This window comes from Lytechinus variegatus, chromosome 4, assembly GCF_018143015.1.
Source record: "Lytechinus variegatus isolate NC3 chromosome 4, Lvar_3.0, whole genome shotgun sequence".
NCBI lineage: Eukaryota > Metazoa > Echinodermata > Echinoidea > Temnopleuroida > Toxopneustidae > Lytechinus > Lytechinus variegatus.
The window spans coordinates 30250995-30270340 of NC_054743.1; the positions used below are offsets into that span (position 1 = coordinate 30250995).

At 35.3% G+C, this 19346-nt stretch overlaps 1 protein-coding gene across 1 annotated transcript; it reads left to right on the forward strand.

Annotated features, from left to right (window-relative positions):
• The first annotated feature begins 7531 nt into the window (after positions 1-7531).
• LOC121413815 (23 kDa integral membrane protein-like) lies at positions 7532-14750 on the forward strand. Its single transcript, XM_041606779.1, has 7 exons — positions 7532-7802; positions 9180-9371; positions 9658-9732; positions 10895-10993; positions 11668-11841; positions 12706-12789; positions 13896-14750. The coding sequence occupies exons 1-7, from the start codon at positions 7737-7739 to the stop codon at positions 13965-13967; spliced, it is 762 nt and encodes a 253-aa protein (XP_041462713.1). The 5' UTR covers positions 7532-7736; the 3' UTR covers positions 13968-14750.
• Positions 14751-19346: the final 4596 nt, after the last annotated feature.

A 19346-nucleotide genomic window follows, 5' to 3' on the forward strand; every position in this document is an offset into this window, starting at 1 on the left:
CTAGAATTAATCATGATGGTTAGAATGATGATCTAACAAGTTTGACATTGAAGGGTTTCCAAAACAGGTTTCATGACAAATTAGTGTTTTCTACTTAAGTCTAGATATTCAATTATTTTCCAATGATCATAATTTTGTTTTCAATCAAGTATAGTCAATTAACCACAACCCGCAAAGGATAAGATTGGTGAACTAGAGATGAGGATATTTACTTACGTTTGTCATGCTTTGATGCTGAAGCCTTTCCGAGTGGTCGCAATGAGTTGTCACAAGCTTTGGAGATGCAGGCTAAATGGTTCGAAGTTTTCCCTTACAATATTTCACATATTATTTGTAGAAATGCCTACTGAGTAAAGTGAATAGCCAGACAAGTTTTTTTTGTCATTCAGGATAAGAATGCTTTTTCAACCAAACAATAAATTGTAAGCATAATGAGAGAGAAAACATGGCAGTGAAAAACGCTCTTGCTAAACGAGTCTCATCACCCACACCTTATCCAAACCGATCGTTGCTATTCTGTTATTTCCAATGGCTCAAATATCGGTCGTTGTGAGTCATTTTTGTTGGTGTGACGAAACGTGAGCGGGGAATTTCCAGTTGGCACGGTGCCTGCTTTATGTATGAGGTGTTGGCTGTACTAAAGAGACGTATAAGATAGGTACAAAAAATAGAAGTCTGATTTGCATTTGGGCCTTGCTATAAAAAATGTGATAAATAGATACAATGAATACATGAATAACACATTTATCATAATACGTATCAGGTATTAAATATAATAATTACACATCCATTTTGATTAAATGCAAAGTTAAGAACATACATAATACGAACAGTACAATTGCATAATACAGAGCACCTTCTATGTCAACAAAATGGTGAAATCGCCATATTTCATAATTATCTTGATAGAATTTAAAGTAAACCACATTCATAGCATATACACACTGGCAAGCCATGGGTGTCGATCGGTATTCATGGTTGGGGCTGTTTTGTTCTCTTGTGAGGGATTTTTGTAGGAAGTTATTAGACTGCTGTCATAACTTTCAAAGTTTATAGATATAGTTTATAAAATATGGATATGGGGGTAATTAAGTATCACTGACAAGTCGTAGGTCGCATGGTCAAGGTCAAATGTCATTTATTTCAATGAACGTAGTTTTGCACATTATATGAATGATATTTTTTGTGAAAATCTATTTTAAAGTAGTTTTCAGCACTGCTGCTATATGGAATCGTGTAATGCAGGTGAGACTGTCAGAGGCGCTCTACTTGTTTATTGAACTTTGTCAGGGACTCTTTCGAGACCGTGAACAGCATAAAATCCATATAAACCAGCAAAAGTAAAAATAATTATACAGATATGATTTTGATTGAAAAGACAATTTGCGTTGACTTGGTAGACGAAATCATGTTTGAGCAGTTTGGGTCTGATATGTAGGCCTACTTAAAAAATGTTGCGTAATTTCGGAACCGCGCAAATTTTGTCTCAACACTTGCAACTCGTGGCGTTGCTCATTGAATCATGATATAAAATGCGTCTGTATCATTCACACAGAGAGTATAACTACACGCTCATGTAAAAAAATTAACTCCTCCTGGTTAAGAAATTATAAATAATGATAACAATAAATAATACAGGATTTGTATAGCGCATGCACGTACCCACGTTGCCAGGTGCTCCTATTATTATGGAAGTTTGTTTAAGGGGAACTTATTTTATTGTTGGGTATGTAACGTAAAAATATTCTGCCTTGTGATTTCCACGCTGCATTCAACATTAAACTGGCAAATACAGTGCGTCCCAGGAAAAGCGATGATTTATCATAACTTAATCACAAATAAAACAAACAAATGACCTACCATTGTAAAGCTTAGAATCTCATCTTTCATCTGAAATTACTTCTCATTCACGAGATTATTTCTCATTCACGCATAAGTGAGCAAAAACAATTTGTAGAGGGGATACCAAAAAGTCACATGTAGGGCTGTATCTGGGTTTCAAAAAGAAAACCACATTTAAAAAAATCAATATCTGCTCTTAGATATGATTCCTCAATATAGAAAATGGTTGGTCAAGAAATAACAAAGTTCTGGTTATTTGAAATAAGGCTTGAATTTCAATAATGTCATGAAATGAAGAGGTGTTACAGACCAGCGTTCAGACTCACTCGACACTCCGTTTTTTTTTTTTTTTAAATAATATTTATTAAGTTCACAATAAAAGTGATGGTACGGTACATTATAAAATATTACAATTCAATATTAAAAAAACACTGTTCACAAAAGACAAATAATTATTTATTATACAAATAATCGTACAAATAGTCATGGTATTAACATAATCATTTACAGTGGATAAATTAAGTAACAAAAATTAACCACTTATAACCAATATAAATTCACAAAATCATACAATAGTTATGTAGAAAATTGATTGCTCAACATTGATCAAACTGAATGAAATTTACAATAAAAAAATGGGAAAGGGTTCGAGTCAACACCCCCCCCCCACACAGACACACACACAGAAGAGACATAAAACGATTAGACAGTACAACAACAACAAAAAAACAATACAGAGACAAATTAAGAAAAGCAGAAGGAAGGAAATAAAGAGAGTTTTCTTGACGATCAACCGTGCGATAGCTTCTGTGGGAAACCGGTGAAAACAGTTTATTTAATAAAATTATGGAAATACAAGCATTGTTTCGAGGAAACAGAGCTTTTTTACTTCTTGAACATTTTATGTGATTAAGGTATAAAGTAAAAGAGCAGATATTGAACTTTTTAGGCATGTGGTTTTCTTTTTGAAATTCAGATACGCCAAATGAGTCTTTGGTATCCTTTCTTCAAACTGTTTTTGCACACTCATGCGTGAATGAGGAATAATCTTAGTAATTTCAGATGGAAGAAGAGATTCCGACTAAGCTTTAAAATGGTAGGTCATTTGTCTATTGTATTTATGATCACGAAATGATAAATCATCGATAAATCTCGTTTTTTTTCTTTGCGGGACGCACTCTATATTGTAAAACTGAAAATCTCATATTCTCTCGTAGAGCTGTATGTGTGTGTGTGTGTGTGGGGGGGGGGGATGGGTGAATCAAGTGTTATTATTGAGGCTTTAAAATTTGATATATTTCTTTTACGGTTTAGGGCCCTACAGAGTGTGTGGGTGTGTGTCATGTGTGTGAGAGGGTGAGTGAATCAAGCGTTACTGACGTTTTAAAAGCTAGTGTTTCTTTCGCTGATCTTAATCCGCTAGCACGTTAGTCCATGATCCAACGTGATCCTCTGGCAGACTATCAGTGACACAACCGTCATCTCCAACTGCCGGTCAGTGATGAGTAGATATTATGGTCAGATGGACCATTTTGCCGATAGATCAAAAACAATAAAAGAGCCGACATAGTGGGGTTGCGATAAGATTGTTAAAGAGGAAGAACCGTCATTTTGGGGCCAATATTAAGCCTAACTGACATAACAGTGTCCAAGGGCGCCGGAAGCGGGGGGGGGGGGGCAGGGGGGGCACTTGCCCCCCCCCCCCGATAAAAAAAAATTTGGGGGGTGGGGGGTAAAACGAGATTTTGCCCCCCCCCCTCCCCTATAGAAAAAATGATAAATTATTCAAGGACAAATGTAAACGATGAAGGCACTTTTCTGCCTAAAAATTGTCATTTCCATTGTCAAAAATGAAAAAATTTCATAATCATAGTAAGCCTCGCGTCTTTTGACGTACATGTCCCTCTGTGAAACATACCTTTGATAAGTCCCTTTTCCATCTTACTGCAGTGTGATAACGTTTAACCTTTTAATGAATACATTTCAGACTAAAACCGAATGGCAAATTAAATGTGGTTCACCAATGCAATGCTGGCTGTGTCGGCTAACAAACGCGCACTTGCCCAGAAACGCTCAGATCGGAACCGATATCACTAACGCGCGTGAACGCTAGCTACTGGAGCAACATATGGGATCTGAAAGTGACTGTAAAACAGAAAAGGTTAAAGAGTTAAAGAGGCTTGAGTAGTTGGATTATTGGATAAATGAGAAGATGCTAGCCTGAGTCGGTGAATGTAGTGCAGAGCAGGAGTACTCATCTATCAACTACTCAATCCTCTTCTATACCTTTTCTGGTTTACTGTCTTTTTCAGGACTACGCGCATTTGAACAAAAAAAATATACTCGACTATCAACTGTTCACTTCCTCTCCTATCAATTTCACTTCTTCCTCTATCCACTTTTTCGAAAACTCCACATGGTGTACCGACAACCATATCCGCTATTGGAATGTAATTGTTTTCTTCTAATAATGTTACATAATGTACACTATGAACTGCGGTAGTTTGTTAAAGGGATGGTCCGGGCTGAAAGTATTTATAGTTTAATAAATAGAGTAAAATTCACTGAGCAAAATGTTTAAAATTTCATCAAAGTCGGATAACAAATAGCAAAGTTATTGAATTTAAAAGTTTAGCAATATTTGTGAAAACAGTCGTCATGAATATTCATTAGGTGGGCTGATGATGTCACATCTCCACTTGTTCTTTTGTATTTTATTAGGTTTATTCAATTTTTTCCTTCAAGAACTAGAAAAATTGGATTGACATCCGATTTAGTGCATTAGATATTTATTGCTGCAACTTACGTCATTATAAGGGAGACATATTGTTCACACTAGTATGAGATAATGAAAAAATATGATTTTATGTAATAACATAAGAAAACAGAATGTGGAGATGTGACATCATCAGCCCACCTAATAAATATTCATGACGACTGTTTTCACAAAATATTGCTAAATTTTAAACGTCAATAACTTTATTATTTGTTATCCGATTTTGATAAAATTTTCGGCATTCTGCTCAATGAATTCTACCCTATGTATTAGGATATGAATATTTTCAGCCCGGACAATCCCTTTAATCAGTTCATGATTATTTACAAATGAATATTTCCTGGAATTTGATAATCATCATTTCCTAGTTATGGTCACATTTTCCCCAGAAAATATGGAAAAAAAGAAGAAGATTTTGAAGGGGTCATCTAAAAGTGCTTCACAGCCATACAAAACATGCAAAAGGAAACACATAAATCAAGTAATGAATGTTTTAAACTTTAATGATTTTCAGAAAAGTTTTAAATTGTTAGACAATTAAGCTTGACATATTTCTTTTTCCTTCAGTTATAAAATATGAAATGTATTGCCCATGCATGGATAATCAGGGACTCTCCAATGCTGATTTCAGAAGTGATTTGCATAGAATGGGTATTTCAGTGCTTATCGACGTCTGCCACGTCAGAACAGTATGACATTTTGAACTTGAAAAGACATTCATTAGAATTTATTTTGTTTTTGTTGTTGCGCTTCTTCTGCTTAATACACTCCTTGTTCTGACAGGAATTACTTGAAAATTATGATGATTATGATAATTGTGCTCTCTCGCGTCGCCCGTGTATGTAAATATACATATAATTATTACCTGAATGAGGCATTTTGGAGACATGATATAAACGCGTATTTTGTCTTTCTAACTGGTTAACTCAACATAAACTACGTCACAATGGCTCGGTCAGCGATCAGCTGAATGACGAGTGACCATAATTCGTACACCCCTCCTCTCCGAAAAGAATAATTTTCCTACTGCACCTACGTACAATAATTAGCGGTCCATAATATCCGTATTCCGAGCTCATCAATCCCCAGCGCATTTGTGGATGCGTATGAAGAGATACGCTTCATAAGGATCCGCGCACCAACAATATGATAAAGACAACACTGGATCCGAGCGATTGTAAGTACGTCATAATGGTAAAGTGCAGAATTGACACTAGAGGCTTGACCAAGGTAAGTCAAACAATTTGGTTATATGATCTATCAATCAGAAAGAGGTAACAGGTAATAATAATAATATTGACTGGCGTTACTTTCAGGAGATACCAAATATATTTTCCTCACTTGACCCATATTGCCCTCGTCTTCGACTCGGGGCAATATGAGACTAGTTTGGGAAATATATTTGGTATCTCCCTCAAGGCCAGTCAATATTATATAAATATTACTGAAAGGATATTGCATGAAAAATGTAATTTCTGGTATTTTGAGTCAATATAGGAAATTTAATTGATCAGACACAAAAACACATTCCGAAGCGATCGTTTTGCGCGTAGATTTCATAGGTTCTCATAGATTGTGGGTATAGTCTTTCGTAGTGAATTTTATGTTTGAATTTCAAGAAATTTATTTTTGAATGCTCTTAGAAACGCAACTTTGTAGTCCATTTTTACACAAAGTCCTTACTGTGGGGGGGGGGGGTCCTACACCCTCTCCCGCTCGATCGCTTCGGTATCTCACGCTGTCAAAAATATTGTGCCCCCTTCGGGATTTCGCCCCCTCCCCCCCAAAAAAAAAAAAAAAAAAAAAAAAGATGAAAGCGGCGCGCCTGACAGTGTCTAATGACTTTTACCATTCTCTTCGCTCGAGCATGTGTAATTGCCTAATATAATTCATGGAATAAACCATTTGCCCATGTGTAAATTGATGCTAGTGAGAGCTCGAAACAAAGTGTCTGTTTTAACATCTTTAAGGAAGTGCGACTCCTTCAAACAAAACCGTAACGTTTCCAATTAACTTTGGATAAAGGATTCGAAAGGAAAGATTGTTCGTAGTCGTCATTAGGTCCTACTCTCAGCTGCAGCATACATCATGACAAGTATATTTTCTTCGTGAGGCCTTTCGCAAATCTTAACCCTAATTCCGCCATCTTGCTTTTTAATTCGGAGTTATGAGGTAGGGGTGACATCACCAAATTTTAAATTGATGTCACTTAACAATTCTACCTCGCTCATTACTATATGAATATCGGGGTCAAATAAGGAACAAATTAGAAGGGTAAATTCATGGGACTGAAGAGTCGTTCTTCCAGATTTTCATTAAAATACACATGCACATTATGATTAGTATATAGATGGAAAATCTTATCATAAAGAGGAAAAGAGCACCAAGTATATCACAAGTCACGGCGTCTTAGCGCTATATCTAGGGAGTTTTCGTACTACATGTACCACTTATTTCGCTCTTTAAGAACATAGCAAATGCCTTTCACGACAAAAGCCACTCAAGAAGTCTCTGTCGAATATTGGTGAATCAAAGCACTAGCGATATATTTTGCAATATAGTTTCGTCAGCTTCGAGACTACTGTTATGGTTCACCAATCTTCGACAAAGACCTCCTAGTTGTTTATTAGGATTTGATTTGCATTTTCAACGCATTTACTGTGTTCTTAAATTCGTTTTGCGTTGCGGTGCAAGAACTCCCCGATTGTCGTGATCATACCGAGACTTATCCATTTAATCACACGTAGATGATGTCTTTAAATCTTCACTTTGACATCTACCCTAGCAAACATGGACTTTGAACTCGAGTAATATAATGCTTATTCCTCGCATGCATGTATGTGTATATTATCATAGTCACGCTGATCATTACATCGCTTCCTATATAAGGAAATTACATATTGTAGTTCAGACTATTTGATCTCAGGAGTCGTATCGTGATTCTGTGAGATATCGCTGGTATATAAGGAGTTCTACGCGCCTTTTAACTCCAGTCACATTCGTTTCCAATCATAGACAAAGTTGAATATAAGCATTCATATACATTACAAAGAAGAGTGAAGGCTCTGCATTGGAACATTTACTTACTTCGGAGTAGAAATATCGTAATCAAATCAAAATGGTGGCTGGTTGTGGACCAAAGATTGCTAAATGCTTTTTGTTCATCTTGAACTTCTGCCTTTGGGTGAGTATACCTAAATAAAATCATTGATTTTTTTACAATCATATTTTTATAACTGTGTAGGACTATACTTTTTTGCTTTATTAGGTTGTATTTTTCACTATTGGCGTTAAGCTCTTTGAATCATTAAGGTGGAATACTAAACCATTTCTTTGATTACATGGATTATGCTAATCAATGATTGTTGGATGTGTTTTGGTGACGTCATAGAATTTATGAACGATCACGAGGTCTGTTCTTTAGTTTCGCTTTCATCGTTTACCGAGTCACGAGAACACTCTTCCATCAGGACGTGCAAAAAAGCGCGTTGGTGTAAGTGCGTTCAGGCTGTGGTGGCGGGGGTGGAACGGTGAATCCACCCCCTTAATGAAGAGTTTTTCTGATGGTCTTTACGTACCATTATACCCCCTCAGACTCCGGTTCGTTTAATTTCCATTTTATTACAATCTAACACTACGTCAAACTTCAGCAGCACTATATAGAACACATAGGTCTCTAAAACACACAGACCTACATGTATAATGGCAGGTTAGTCTTAACACACCTTATCTTGTAGGCAGGAAATGGTACAAACACAGACAAACCTGAAACAATAAATGATTTCTCCTTTTTTTTAAATTCTTTTCGGTATCGGCTTTATAATCCCTACTCCACCCGTCCCACCACTCTGTAATTTCCGTTTATATTCTGTGCTTTTGTGGCTGGGTAACAAATAAAGCGAGCGTGTTTCTTTTTTATCATGGCTGGATGGAGTAATAATTGTCATGCTAATTAGATTATACCGCAAAAAGTCCTTAGATGATCTTTTTATGATAATTTTTTACCATTGAATTACATGACAACAAATTTACCGCATTTGTTACTTTAAAATATCAAACAAGTTCTGCCGACATTTCGCATTACTTGACCTTTTCCTATCTGCGTATGGTGTATTCATTTGCTATCGCATATCATATCAGTATCATATTTATGTCGTGTTACTGAAATCAAAATATCCTGATGGAAATAAAACGAAACAAATTCACGATCAGATCATTGTGTTATTCTTGATAAAACAAATCTTTAAACTTCATGATATTAACAAGATGAATATTTATAGGGTTATATCAAAAGTAAAATTCAAAAGAAAGACAAATAAAGGAAAACGTTTCTTAAAATCCTAACTATTTCCGGTGGAAGGTGTAAAACGCGTAATAATGGCTGAAATTCGAAAGCGATAGAGTGAAGCGACCGAACATGTCATGGGGGCAGTTTTGCATATTCTAAAGGGGAATTGAAGGATTTTTAACATTTCTTGGTAGTGCCTTGTATACGGGCATGGATAAATTGTATCCTTGAAAACATATGCCATGAAAATTTTATTCTAATTATCTTATATAGGTTTGCAGTATTGCCCTGATCGCTGGAGGCGCTTATGTGACAGCTGAGTACAAACGCTATGTGGATCTCTTCTCAGAGGACACCATCCTGACGGTATCATGGACGACGATCGGGATCGGGATCTTCATTTTCATTGTCGGGTTTGCGGGATGCTGCGGGGCCATCGGCGAGAACTCGTGTCTCCTGAAAATGGTAAGGGGCGTAACCAATTCAAATAAAGCAGACGCATAGTGATGACGCAGGTAATGGTGATGATGATGTTGATGAGGGTGATGACTGGGATCAAGATGATGGATGTTGATGATGGCGATGACGATGATGGCGATGATGAAGATAATGATTGTGATAATGATTAAAATGATCATGTTGACATTGTCATTTTTATTTTGTTGTAGGCCTATTTTGTTAACCAGACGTTAGCAACATTTTGAAAAGTGGAACTACATTTTAAGACATTCATTTTTTATTCTCTTTACAGTATTTCATGTTTGTTCTCATCATCGTTCTTGCTGAGGCTGCCTTGGGAATTCTAACGTTTGTCTACAGTGATGATGTAAGTCTATTTATTCATTCGTGAAGGAGAATGGTGTGAAGTTTGTTTTAATAAAAGCAAAAAAAAGAGAGAAACGTATTGATGAAGAATTTCAAAAAATCCACCAGAGATTAACATTGTTATTCATTTTCATAGTTCTCAGTTTGGTAACGTCACATACGAGAAGCTGCGCCATAGGTAGCGCCATATAAATTCTATAAAGGAAGCAGTTTTCTCAGAGAAATAAGATTTAATGCAATTATGCATGCATTTTTTATCATATGGCTCTTCATTAAATTCCAGATTCCAGAAGAAAAAAGTCATCGCAAACCATTAAAAAATGGGAATATTCAATGATTATATTGATCAAGTGGACTAATTAAACTTATGAAAATTTTAATAGTGAATAAGCCAGTTCGTAGTTCCTTTCTGGGCATGATCAAAAGATTCTACGCATGATCAGAGGAAGGTCATTTGTACTAAAGTGACCATGTGGTTTAAAATCTAATGAGATAAGCACCAACTTTGATGTCTTGATTATTCATATATTCTTTTGAATAGTGGTATTCATTTACATCCGCAAAAAACAACAATGCGTCCACTAACGACTGGTATTTCACAGTTTGCCAAGTACATTGTGCAACATACTATGATATGCATTCAAAGTAGGAATGCAACAATTGCCTTTATAAAGTGTTCATTTGTGTGCTATTCTAGTCACCTGGTCTATTCAATTTCTTCATCCTGCTATGTAAGGCAAGCTTACGTAATATCTTGCTTTGAAATCTGTCTATCATAATGAAAAGAAGAAAAAAAAGGTCATTTGACCAAAATTGTCCAGAAGCAACTACGAACTGGTCTATTGTTCGAGACAGGCAAAGAATAAATTGAAAAAGAAACCTGGGGCGAAGAGAAAATTATTATAGACATTATAAATAACCGTATTTTCCGGGGATTTATTACAATTCCTGGCATTTTACTATGTACTGGTGAGTGTAACCATAGACCCACTACTCAGAGTATAGGTCCATGGTGTAACCAACGTAGATGAGGCGGAACAACCATGACAACAAGCTTTTGATACCATGTAGTTAATGGGTAATCCTCTCAAAGTAATGGATTTCCATGTATTGCAAGTTGTGAAAGGTGTGTAATTAATCAATCTTTCATTGTCATATAACAGATTGAGCAGAGTTTGGAAGATGGTATGCTGCAATCAATTAACGAAACCTATGGTCTAAATAAAGGGGCTACGGAAGCTGTAGATGACATCCAAAAATTGGTAAGACGAACATGTTTTTAAACTTATGTATGGCCCCTTTAAAATATGAAGAATTTAACGTTACAGGACGTGAATGTTCCCAAGAACACCAAACATTAAATAGAATTTTTATATAGAATTTTATGGAGCATATAGACCTAGTTCTTAGTTATAAGAGGGTTGTGATGTCTTCTTCTCCTCATCGAACCAACACAATTTAGTTGTATTAACGCCATGAAATGCACTTCAGACTATCGTTGCCTCATGCATCGAAGGGGAACGGTTGGTCAATTGTTGAAAAGAAGAATTTGGCTTTATCAGGGAGATTTCCGTCCTGTAATTTATACGATTAACACGATTAAGTCCCCAATAGCTACTTCCATTTGTCACATATTCCAGGATTAATTTCCAAACAATTGTCATGCTTGTGATAAGCCATAATCATTTTGGTGGTGGTGGTGGTGATGATGATGATGATGAAGAAGATGGTGATGAGGCTGATGACTATGATGCTGCTGCTGCTGTTGATGATGCCGATAATGATGACGACGACAATGATGATGACGATGAACAAGACGACAATGATAATGATGATAATTATAGATGATAATGACAAGTGCCTGTTCAGGACTGTTTAATATCCTTTCATGACCAATTTGTTTGTTTATTAATGTCTTATCCATTCCTATTCTCAGTTTGAATGTTGCGGTGCCAAAGGATATAGTGACTACATGTACTCGGAACATCTTAAAACGGGACGAGCAGTACCCGAATCATGCTGCGCTAAGAACAGTACCACAGGAATCACTGCCAACTGCACGATCGGAGCCAAAGGTCAGCCGACGGACCCTGATCTTGTTTGGAAAGATGTGAGTTGTATCTTTATTTACTAATTGGTATATTTGCCATTAAGTAGAGCAATAGAACGTCTACTCACAATCTTGAAAGGCCTGCACCAATCGAGATCAACATGACTGACATTGACGGGAAAGTTTCATTTTCCTTGTAGGTGTAGCATGCCAAATTTACCTAGGCCATCGTTACCTCTGTCATTCCTACCTGGCGCTGTTAATTGAATGAATCAATATTTACAACAGTATTCGTTGATTGATTACCATCATGTTGCCAGCAGTGGCGTACCTAGGACTTGCTAAAGGGTAGCAATTCGTCCGCCAAAAAAGTGACAAGCAAAGAAAAAAGGGTCTTCAAGTTCAAAGGAGGGAGCCAGTTGTGGTCCGTCAGGGATCAGTTGTGCCTCGTCAGGGGGGGGCAGGGATACGTCCCTTGCATTAGTTGTGACTCATCAAGGGGGGGCAATCTATCCCCTCTACCCCCCCCCCCCTTAGATACGCTAGTGGTTGCCAGCATACATCCCAGGTGATGAGACAAAATATTGATGTGCACAACATGGCATGTTGGGCAAAAGCGATATATAAAGCATTCTCTAACAAATTTTATTCGTCAATTTGTTAATTGATTCACCCTTCTTAACTCGCAAATAAGTTTATATTGGTGATGTATGGTTGTGTTGGTATTTGTAATGAATACGACGATTACTATCAATTTGAGTAAGAGTTTACAGTTCATATGTATACATAGGCACTAAATGTATAAGGAGAAAACGCAAATCTTATGAAAGTAACGAGAAAGCTTTTTAAACGTTAAAATCGACAAGATGCACCCCCAACACCATGATCACTATTTTTTAATATTGTTTTCTCTCTCTTTTCAAGGGTTGTGTGGACGCTTCAAAAGATACGATACAGAATCATTACATCATAATTGGAGCTGTGGCGTTCGGATTTCTCATCTTTGAGGTATGTTACTCTGTCTTTCCTCCTTTTCCCTCTTTCCCTTAACACAAACTAGTTATAATGGTTGGATAACCATTTTAGAACTATTACAGTCATGTTTGACTAGAACTTTAATTCGTGACTGGAAAATAGAAAGAAAGTGAACAGACATATCGATTGCACTAAATAGCTTTCAGAGTTTATCTTTCTACTTAGAATGATAACCAATGAGCGGATGGCATTGCAGTAGCCAATACTACAATGGTAAAAATCGGGAAATACATACGTGTCATTGAGAGAGTAATTCAATCTTATATAGATGAATTCCTTTGAATACAAGAAAAAAGAAAATGGAAGAAAAAAGAATGTTTTCAAAACAATCACTCATGATTTTGAAGCAAAATTCAAAGTTGATGTTTTGAAAAATTAAATGAAAATCAATACAATTCATTATGCCCTTGTAATTGAAATTTGTTTGGCTTTTTAAAAAATTATTTTGTTCATTTTTTACGCACATCCGGAATAGAAAGGCATTTTAGTAATCATGGTCAAGTCGCATATACATGTACGACCATATATTTTTTGTACATGTCTATGGTATTTTATCAATTTCATTATGATTTTGTTATGCATATATCGGATAACTGGACTCTTTTGGCTGGAAGAAATTGGGGTTACTATGCGGAACATATAACCTGTAAATATATTCGACATTATGGTCCCGATATTTGGAACAATTTTCCAGACAATATCAAATCATGCTCAACAATATACTCCTTGATCTTATCTTTATATAATCTTTAAAAAAATACATGATCCCATCTTGTGCACCACACTCTTCAAATTAAAACATCAACTGCTCCCTACAACACCTGCACCTGCATTGCACCTACTTGACCAATTTAGAAACTCATGTACCTTTCATGAGGCCGCCATCAATATCAAGCCTAAACGCTCACGATAGCGGTCGCCTGCATGTATTCCTTTAAATACTGCTTATTATATGACCAAAGTATTGTAATATATGTTATGTATTTGTTACCTCTGTGAATTAAAATCAAATAAAAAAATTATCGTACTCTAAATGAAACTGAAATAATCTTATTTCTTTCTAACTGTTCTTTCTACAGATCCTAACTATGGTGTTTGCTTGCTGCGTCATTAGTGGCATCAACAAGGATGGATATGATAAATATGCATAGAAAAATATTTTCATTTCTTTGAAGCCGAAGATGTGGAGGAGGATATCAAGGAGATCGACTGTCGGCAAAGACGTTCACATCGAGTCAATAAAGAATCCTACGGATTTCCACTATCTGTGTTGTCTCGAAAACTTTTGAATTCTGTTTTTTTTTACGGGTCCCGAACATTTTTCTCTAAATATAAATCTACAGCTGGAAGAAAACGCTTTCTAAAAGTATGAAATAAACTAGTCACCAAACAATAAGTATTCCCTAATGGGCATTTCACTAAGGGAAAATAATTGACGCTTGAAACGGCGAGGGTAAACTCCAGAGAATACATTTATGACAATTCAAATCAAACAAGCTAAATTTACATTCCTTTTAAAGAAGAAACACGGCTTTGCGAAAAGCCGTATATATTTGTATGTTATAATAATTAATAAAAGTTGAATTTCATTTTAAAAAAATCAGGAGAGGGTGTTCTTTCATGGTGAGGCTATCTTGTCAACACAAAAAAAGTTTGATAAGAGTAAGTCAAACACGACAATAGTTTTATTGATATGGATAGTTTTGGTGGAGATTTATAATTGGTTCTGTAAATAGAATTACTGTAAAGTCTTTGTGAATATGTCTGTACATAGGTCTGTAGATGTATGTCGCGTTTGAGCCCTTATATCTGTCTCTTGCTTCATCTACATCATTGTATAAATACAACCAGATAAGAATTAAGTCAAAGTGATTAACAAAAAGGATTCATTGTTTTATATGCTTCATATTCAGTTGTAATCATTTACAGTCTTTCTATACTTGCCAAAAATGTTCGACCGACGTCAAGACTGTATATAAATCAAACCACGATATCAAATGATAACATACAAAATATATACTTCCAGCATTACATATTAATATCGAACTGTTTAAAAAGTCTCAGTGGCAAGGAACAGTGATCATTCAGATTTAAAATTATCTTGCATTTTATCAGATTAGTTACCTTTGAAATGAAGTCTCTGAGTCTCTCTCTCAAAACAAAACTATGTATAAATGACATAGTGATCGGTGTGCAATTGTTATATCAGTCACCTATATCTACCTTATAGTTGCTTTGATTAGGACCCAGTAGTTTCTGACTTCATGCAACATATTTTAAAATAATTTAGACCCATTTTTTTTCTCCATGTTGGGTAGACATAATACGGATCCCAAACTTCCGATTACCAAATGTATCTATACATCAGAAATAACATGAGAATTTGTACGTTTGATGTCTTTTTTTTATTTGTATAGCACAATCTAAAAAAAAAAGATGTATGTGAATATGAAATTCATTTTACTTCCCATGGAGGAATAAATGATGTTCTCTTTCTGTTACCAGCAGATCTAAACGAGGATGGATAAATTTATTAAGGTCACATCTATTGATTTTGTAATTAACCATGTACGGTATAAAGGATTTATTTTATCCTAATGATTATGTTTTTATTGTACTTGCGATGAATGTCTTTGATAAGAAAAATCAATATTATACAATGAATGCACATTTATGAGTGTGTTATGACGATGCAGCACACTCGAGGGTATTTACAATTATGCGAAAGCAAGAGGCGCTTGCGCCGAGTGCTTTTGCATAATATTGTGAATGCCCGAGAGTTGCTCGCATCGTCACTAACATCACGAATCTTAAAATGTGCATTAATTGTTTTATAAAACGGGTCGGCAAAAAGAATTTTTCATGGAAATCTTGTTCAAATCCCTCCAACTTGTGTACGATCGCACAGACGAAGAGATCACAAGACTATCAATTATGACATCACAGGCGTATCTACTATGCGCGCCTAAGTAAGCGCATCAAAATCCTAGCCAGCCTCTTTTACTGAACGCGTATCAGTTTTTACGTGCTATTGGAACTAATGCTGCACAAAAATTGCATAGTGCTGCACAAAAAATGCACAGTGCTGCACGAAAAATGCACGACTGGAAGGTTGCGCATAATTAAAGCATGAACACGTGACTTGAATACGCACTCACCATTGGCTACATCCTTGAACCCGTTTTATAAAAAATCTTAATAACAATTATCCAAGAGGTTTGGAAAAAAAGAGATTGACAATAAATTATTTTCTATTCAAAAGATGCAAGAATAGTGGTTGTTATGTATTTTATATTTAATTAACATGGTAATGCATTGTTGGTTCATGAAAATGTTTTTAAATTAAGAGAAAGATGAAAAATAATGCATCAGAATTCACGAATGGAATGAAAAATCGGAGAAGGAAAAGAAAGGATCTAGTAAGAAAGAGAGAAGGGAACGAGAAATGTGCTCGAGAGGGGAAGGGAAGAAATGAAAGAGTGTATGTGCGTGGCCCTAGAATTGTGCTAGGTGTGAAAAAATTAGAAATGTAAGTAAAAAGACAAACATTTGTGTTGAAACCTTTATTTCTTTATTTTTTTGGGGGGGTGTCAATTTTTTAGGGGAAACGACTCGGCCTTCATTTTGTAGTGAAACTTTTTTTTTGGCTTGTCAAATTAATTTCAGCACCCCACCAAAAATAGTTTCCATGACCCTGTGTGTGTTGTGCGTGTATATATTTGGATTTTAGGGTGTGTGTGTGAGAGAGACATATAAGGGGATGGGATTTGCGGTTTGAGTGAGTGGATGTGGGTGAGAAAGAAAAAGAGGTGATCGAGGTCAAATTTGATTAAGTACTTACAGATAACAGAGATAAAAGGTTAGGTTTTATCATATTCACTAATGATTTAATTCTTTATTTATTATGTACATTAGTATTTCATAATATGAAAACGAAATAGAAATTGTAATCTAGGTATATTAATAAATTCATTTGCTCTTTTTATCATTAACCCTAAAGGAAATCACAAATAAATGGCATTGAGAGAATCAATATATGGTGTTAATTTTGGTATATGCTGTGCTTTACATGCCTCCACATTTGGGAATCTCGTTTTTGACCGGTGAGGTAATTTTTGATAAAACACAAGAACAATCACTAAAAAAGGAAATATCAGTATGGGCAAAATGGATATCTCCAGTTATATTTTTCCATACATAAGAGTAAGTGAACTTATTTTAGGCCATTGCGGGGTGCAATCATAATAAATCATTAAAAAATATCTCACTATGGTGTGCGAGGGAAGGCCTTGGACTGGTTCAGGAGCTACTTCTTCAACGGACAACAATACGTGTTTGTTAAAGATCACAACTCAAATTTGAAATATGTTAAATGTGAAGTCCCCCAGGGTAGCTTATTGGGCCCACTTCTTTTCACAATTTATTGAAATGATTTCTGTAGATCATCCAAAATATTGTCCCTTATCTTGTTTGCAGATGATTCGACCTTATTTTTTTCTCATCAAAATCCACAAACTTTAGTTGATATTATCAATTCTGAACATATTAATGTTACTGAATGGATAAGAGCCAATCGATTATCCTTGAACCTTAACAAAACAAAATACATGTTATTTATTAATTCCATAGACAAGTTACCGGTGAATATTATGTTTGATAACACCCCATTACAAATGGTACCTTACACCAAATTTCTTGGAATAACAGTTGACAGTAAACTTTCTTGGAAAAATCATGTTGAAAATATATCCAAAATAATTTCACGAAATATAGGTATTATTAATAGGCTAAAATTTTGCATTCCCTCCACATCATTGATCATGCTGTACTCATCCTTAATCTTGCCTTATTTAGATTACGGGATTCTTATTTGGGATACCCATCAATATTTATTAGATAAATTGTTGCTTTTACAAAAGAAAGCACTTCGTATTATTTTTAGTACATGTTTCCGTTCTCATACGGACCCACTTTTTATAGAAAGTAAACTGCTGAAAGTCAAAGACCTGTATTTACTACAGTTAGGGAACTTCATGTATAGTTATAATAATAATGCACTTACACATATTTTTGATGCCATGTTCCCTAAAAATCAATTTTATCATAACTACCCCACGAGACACTCTGACGAACTTCACATTCCACTTTACAGAACTTTACAGGCCAAAAATACATTCCTATTCAACGGTCCTAAATTCTGGAACTCACTTGCTAATAATATTAAAGACAGTGTCTCCTTAAATTTATTCAAACGTAAACTCAAACTTATTCTGCTTAATTCCTATAATTCTTCGCAACGGAATTAACACTTCATTATCATGATTATAATCCTTACATTTTTAACTTTTATTGTTTTATCTTTTTTTTCATCTGATATTATCTTTTTTCATCTGATATTGTCCAGTTACATCATCTTTTGTTATTTCACCAGATCGAGCTTGTTCATGGTCAGTCCTTTCCCATTCTTAGTTTTCCTCCTTTTTAAAAAACTAGTTATCTTGTCTTGTACTGTCCTGTCTCTTGTTTTGTCTTGTCTTCTATGTCTTGTCATCCCCTCTTTCTGTTTTTTCTTTTGTCTTGCGCAACATATCCTTTACAACGAAGACATCTTTGTGTGAAAAGCTCTGTTCAGTAATTATGTTTGCATCAATATGATTTCTTTTGTTCTCTTTTTCTTTCCTACATGCATGTACGCATATAACAATAAGTCAACGATAATCTCTTCATTTCCAAGGGGGATCCACACTTTACAAGCTTTGCTTTTTAGTGGATCCCCTCATTTCCATTTATGATCTATATTATACTGTTTTTTCTGTTTTACGAAGTAAGAATGCCCTATAAAATTGTACTTGATTTGTACTTCTTTATATTACATTCTATTATGTTTTGAATGGAAATGAAATAAAGAATTGAATTGAATTGAAATTTGAAATCATTCATTTCTTTAATCGTATAACCCCAAATACATTATTTAAAAGAAATCACTTGTAGATAATTTATCAACGACATTCAAACTCTCCCAATACACAAAACCCCGATTCAAACAGAAGAAAATCATTAAATTACTGATCCACACACACACACACACCCTATTCGATGCACACATCCCCATTCAATTTTATCAAAATGGCCCATGAGAATTGTATAACAAACAAGTGTGCGTGTGGGCAGGGGGGGGGGGGAATCCATGATGCCAATTTTTATTTCTCTACATTATTATCCCTATCACAGCTTTATATGTAAACAGTCCCATCATCTATTCAGAGCACAAAGATATCCATAAATGATCTTTGTACTTTGCATTTTTAATGTACAAAAGTCTGCGACAATATAAGTCAAATATTAACATAATGGCTCGTGCAAAATTATGTTTATTGTAATTGCACAGTGTTCCATATGCGGCATATGATGACAGCTTTTTTGTGTCTCGTGACTGATGTAGCCCAAGTCACACGCAACTTGATGTTACCCTTAAACAATACGATAGTAAATATACCGAGTTAAAAAGAAAATAAAAGAAAACAGGCGGA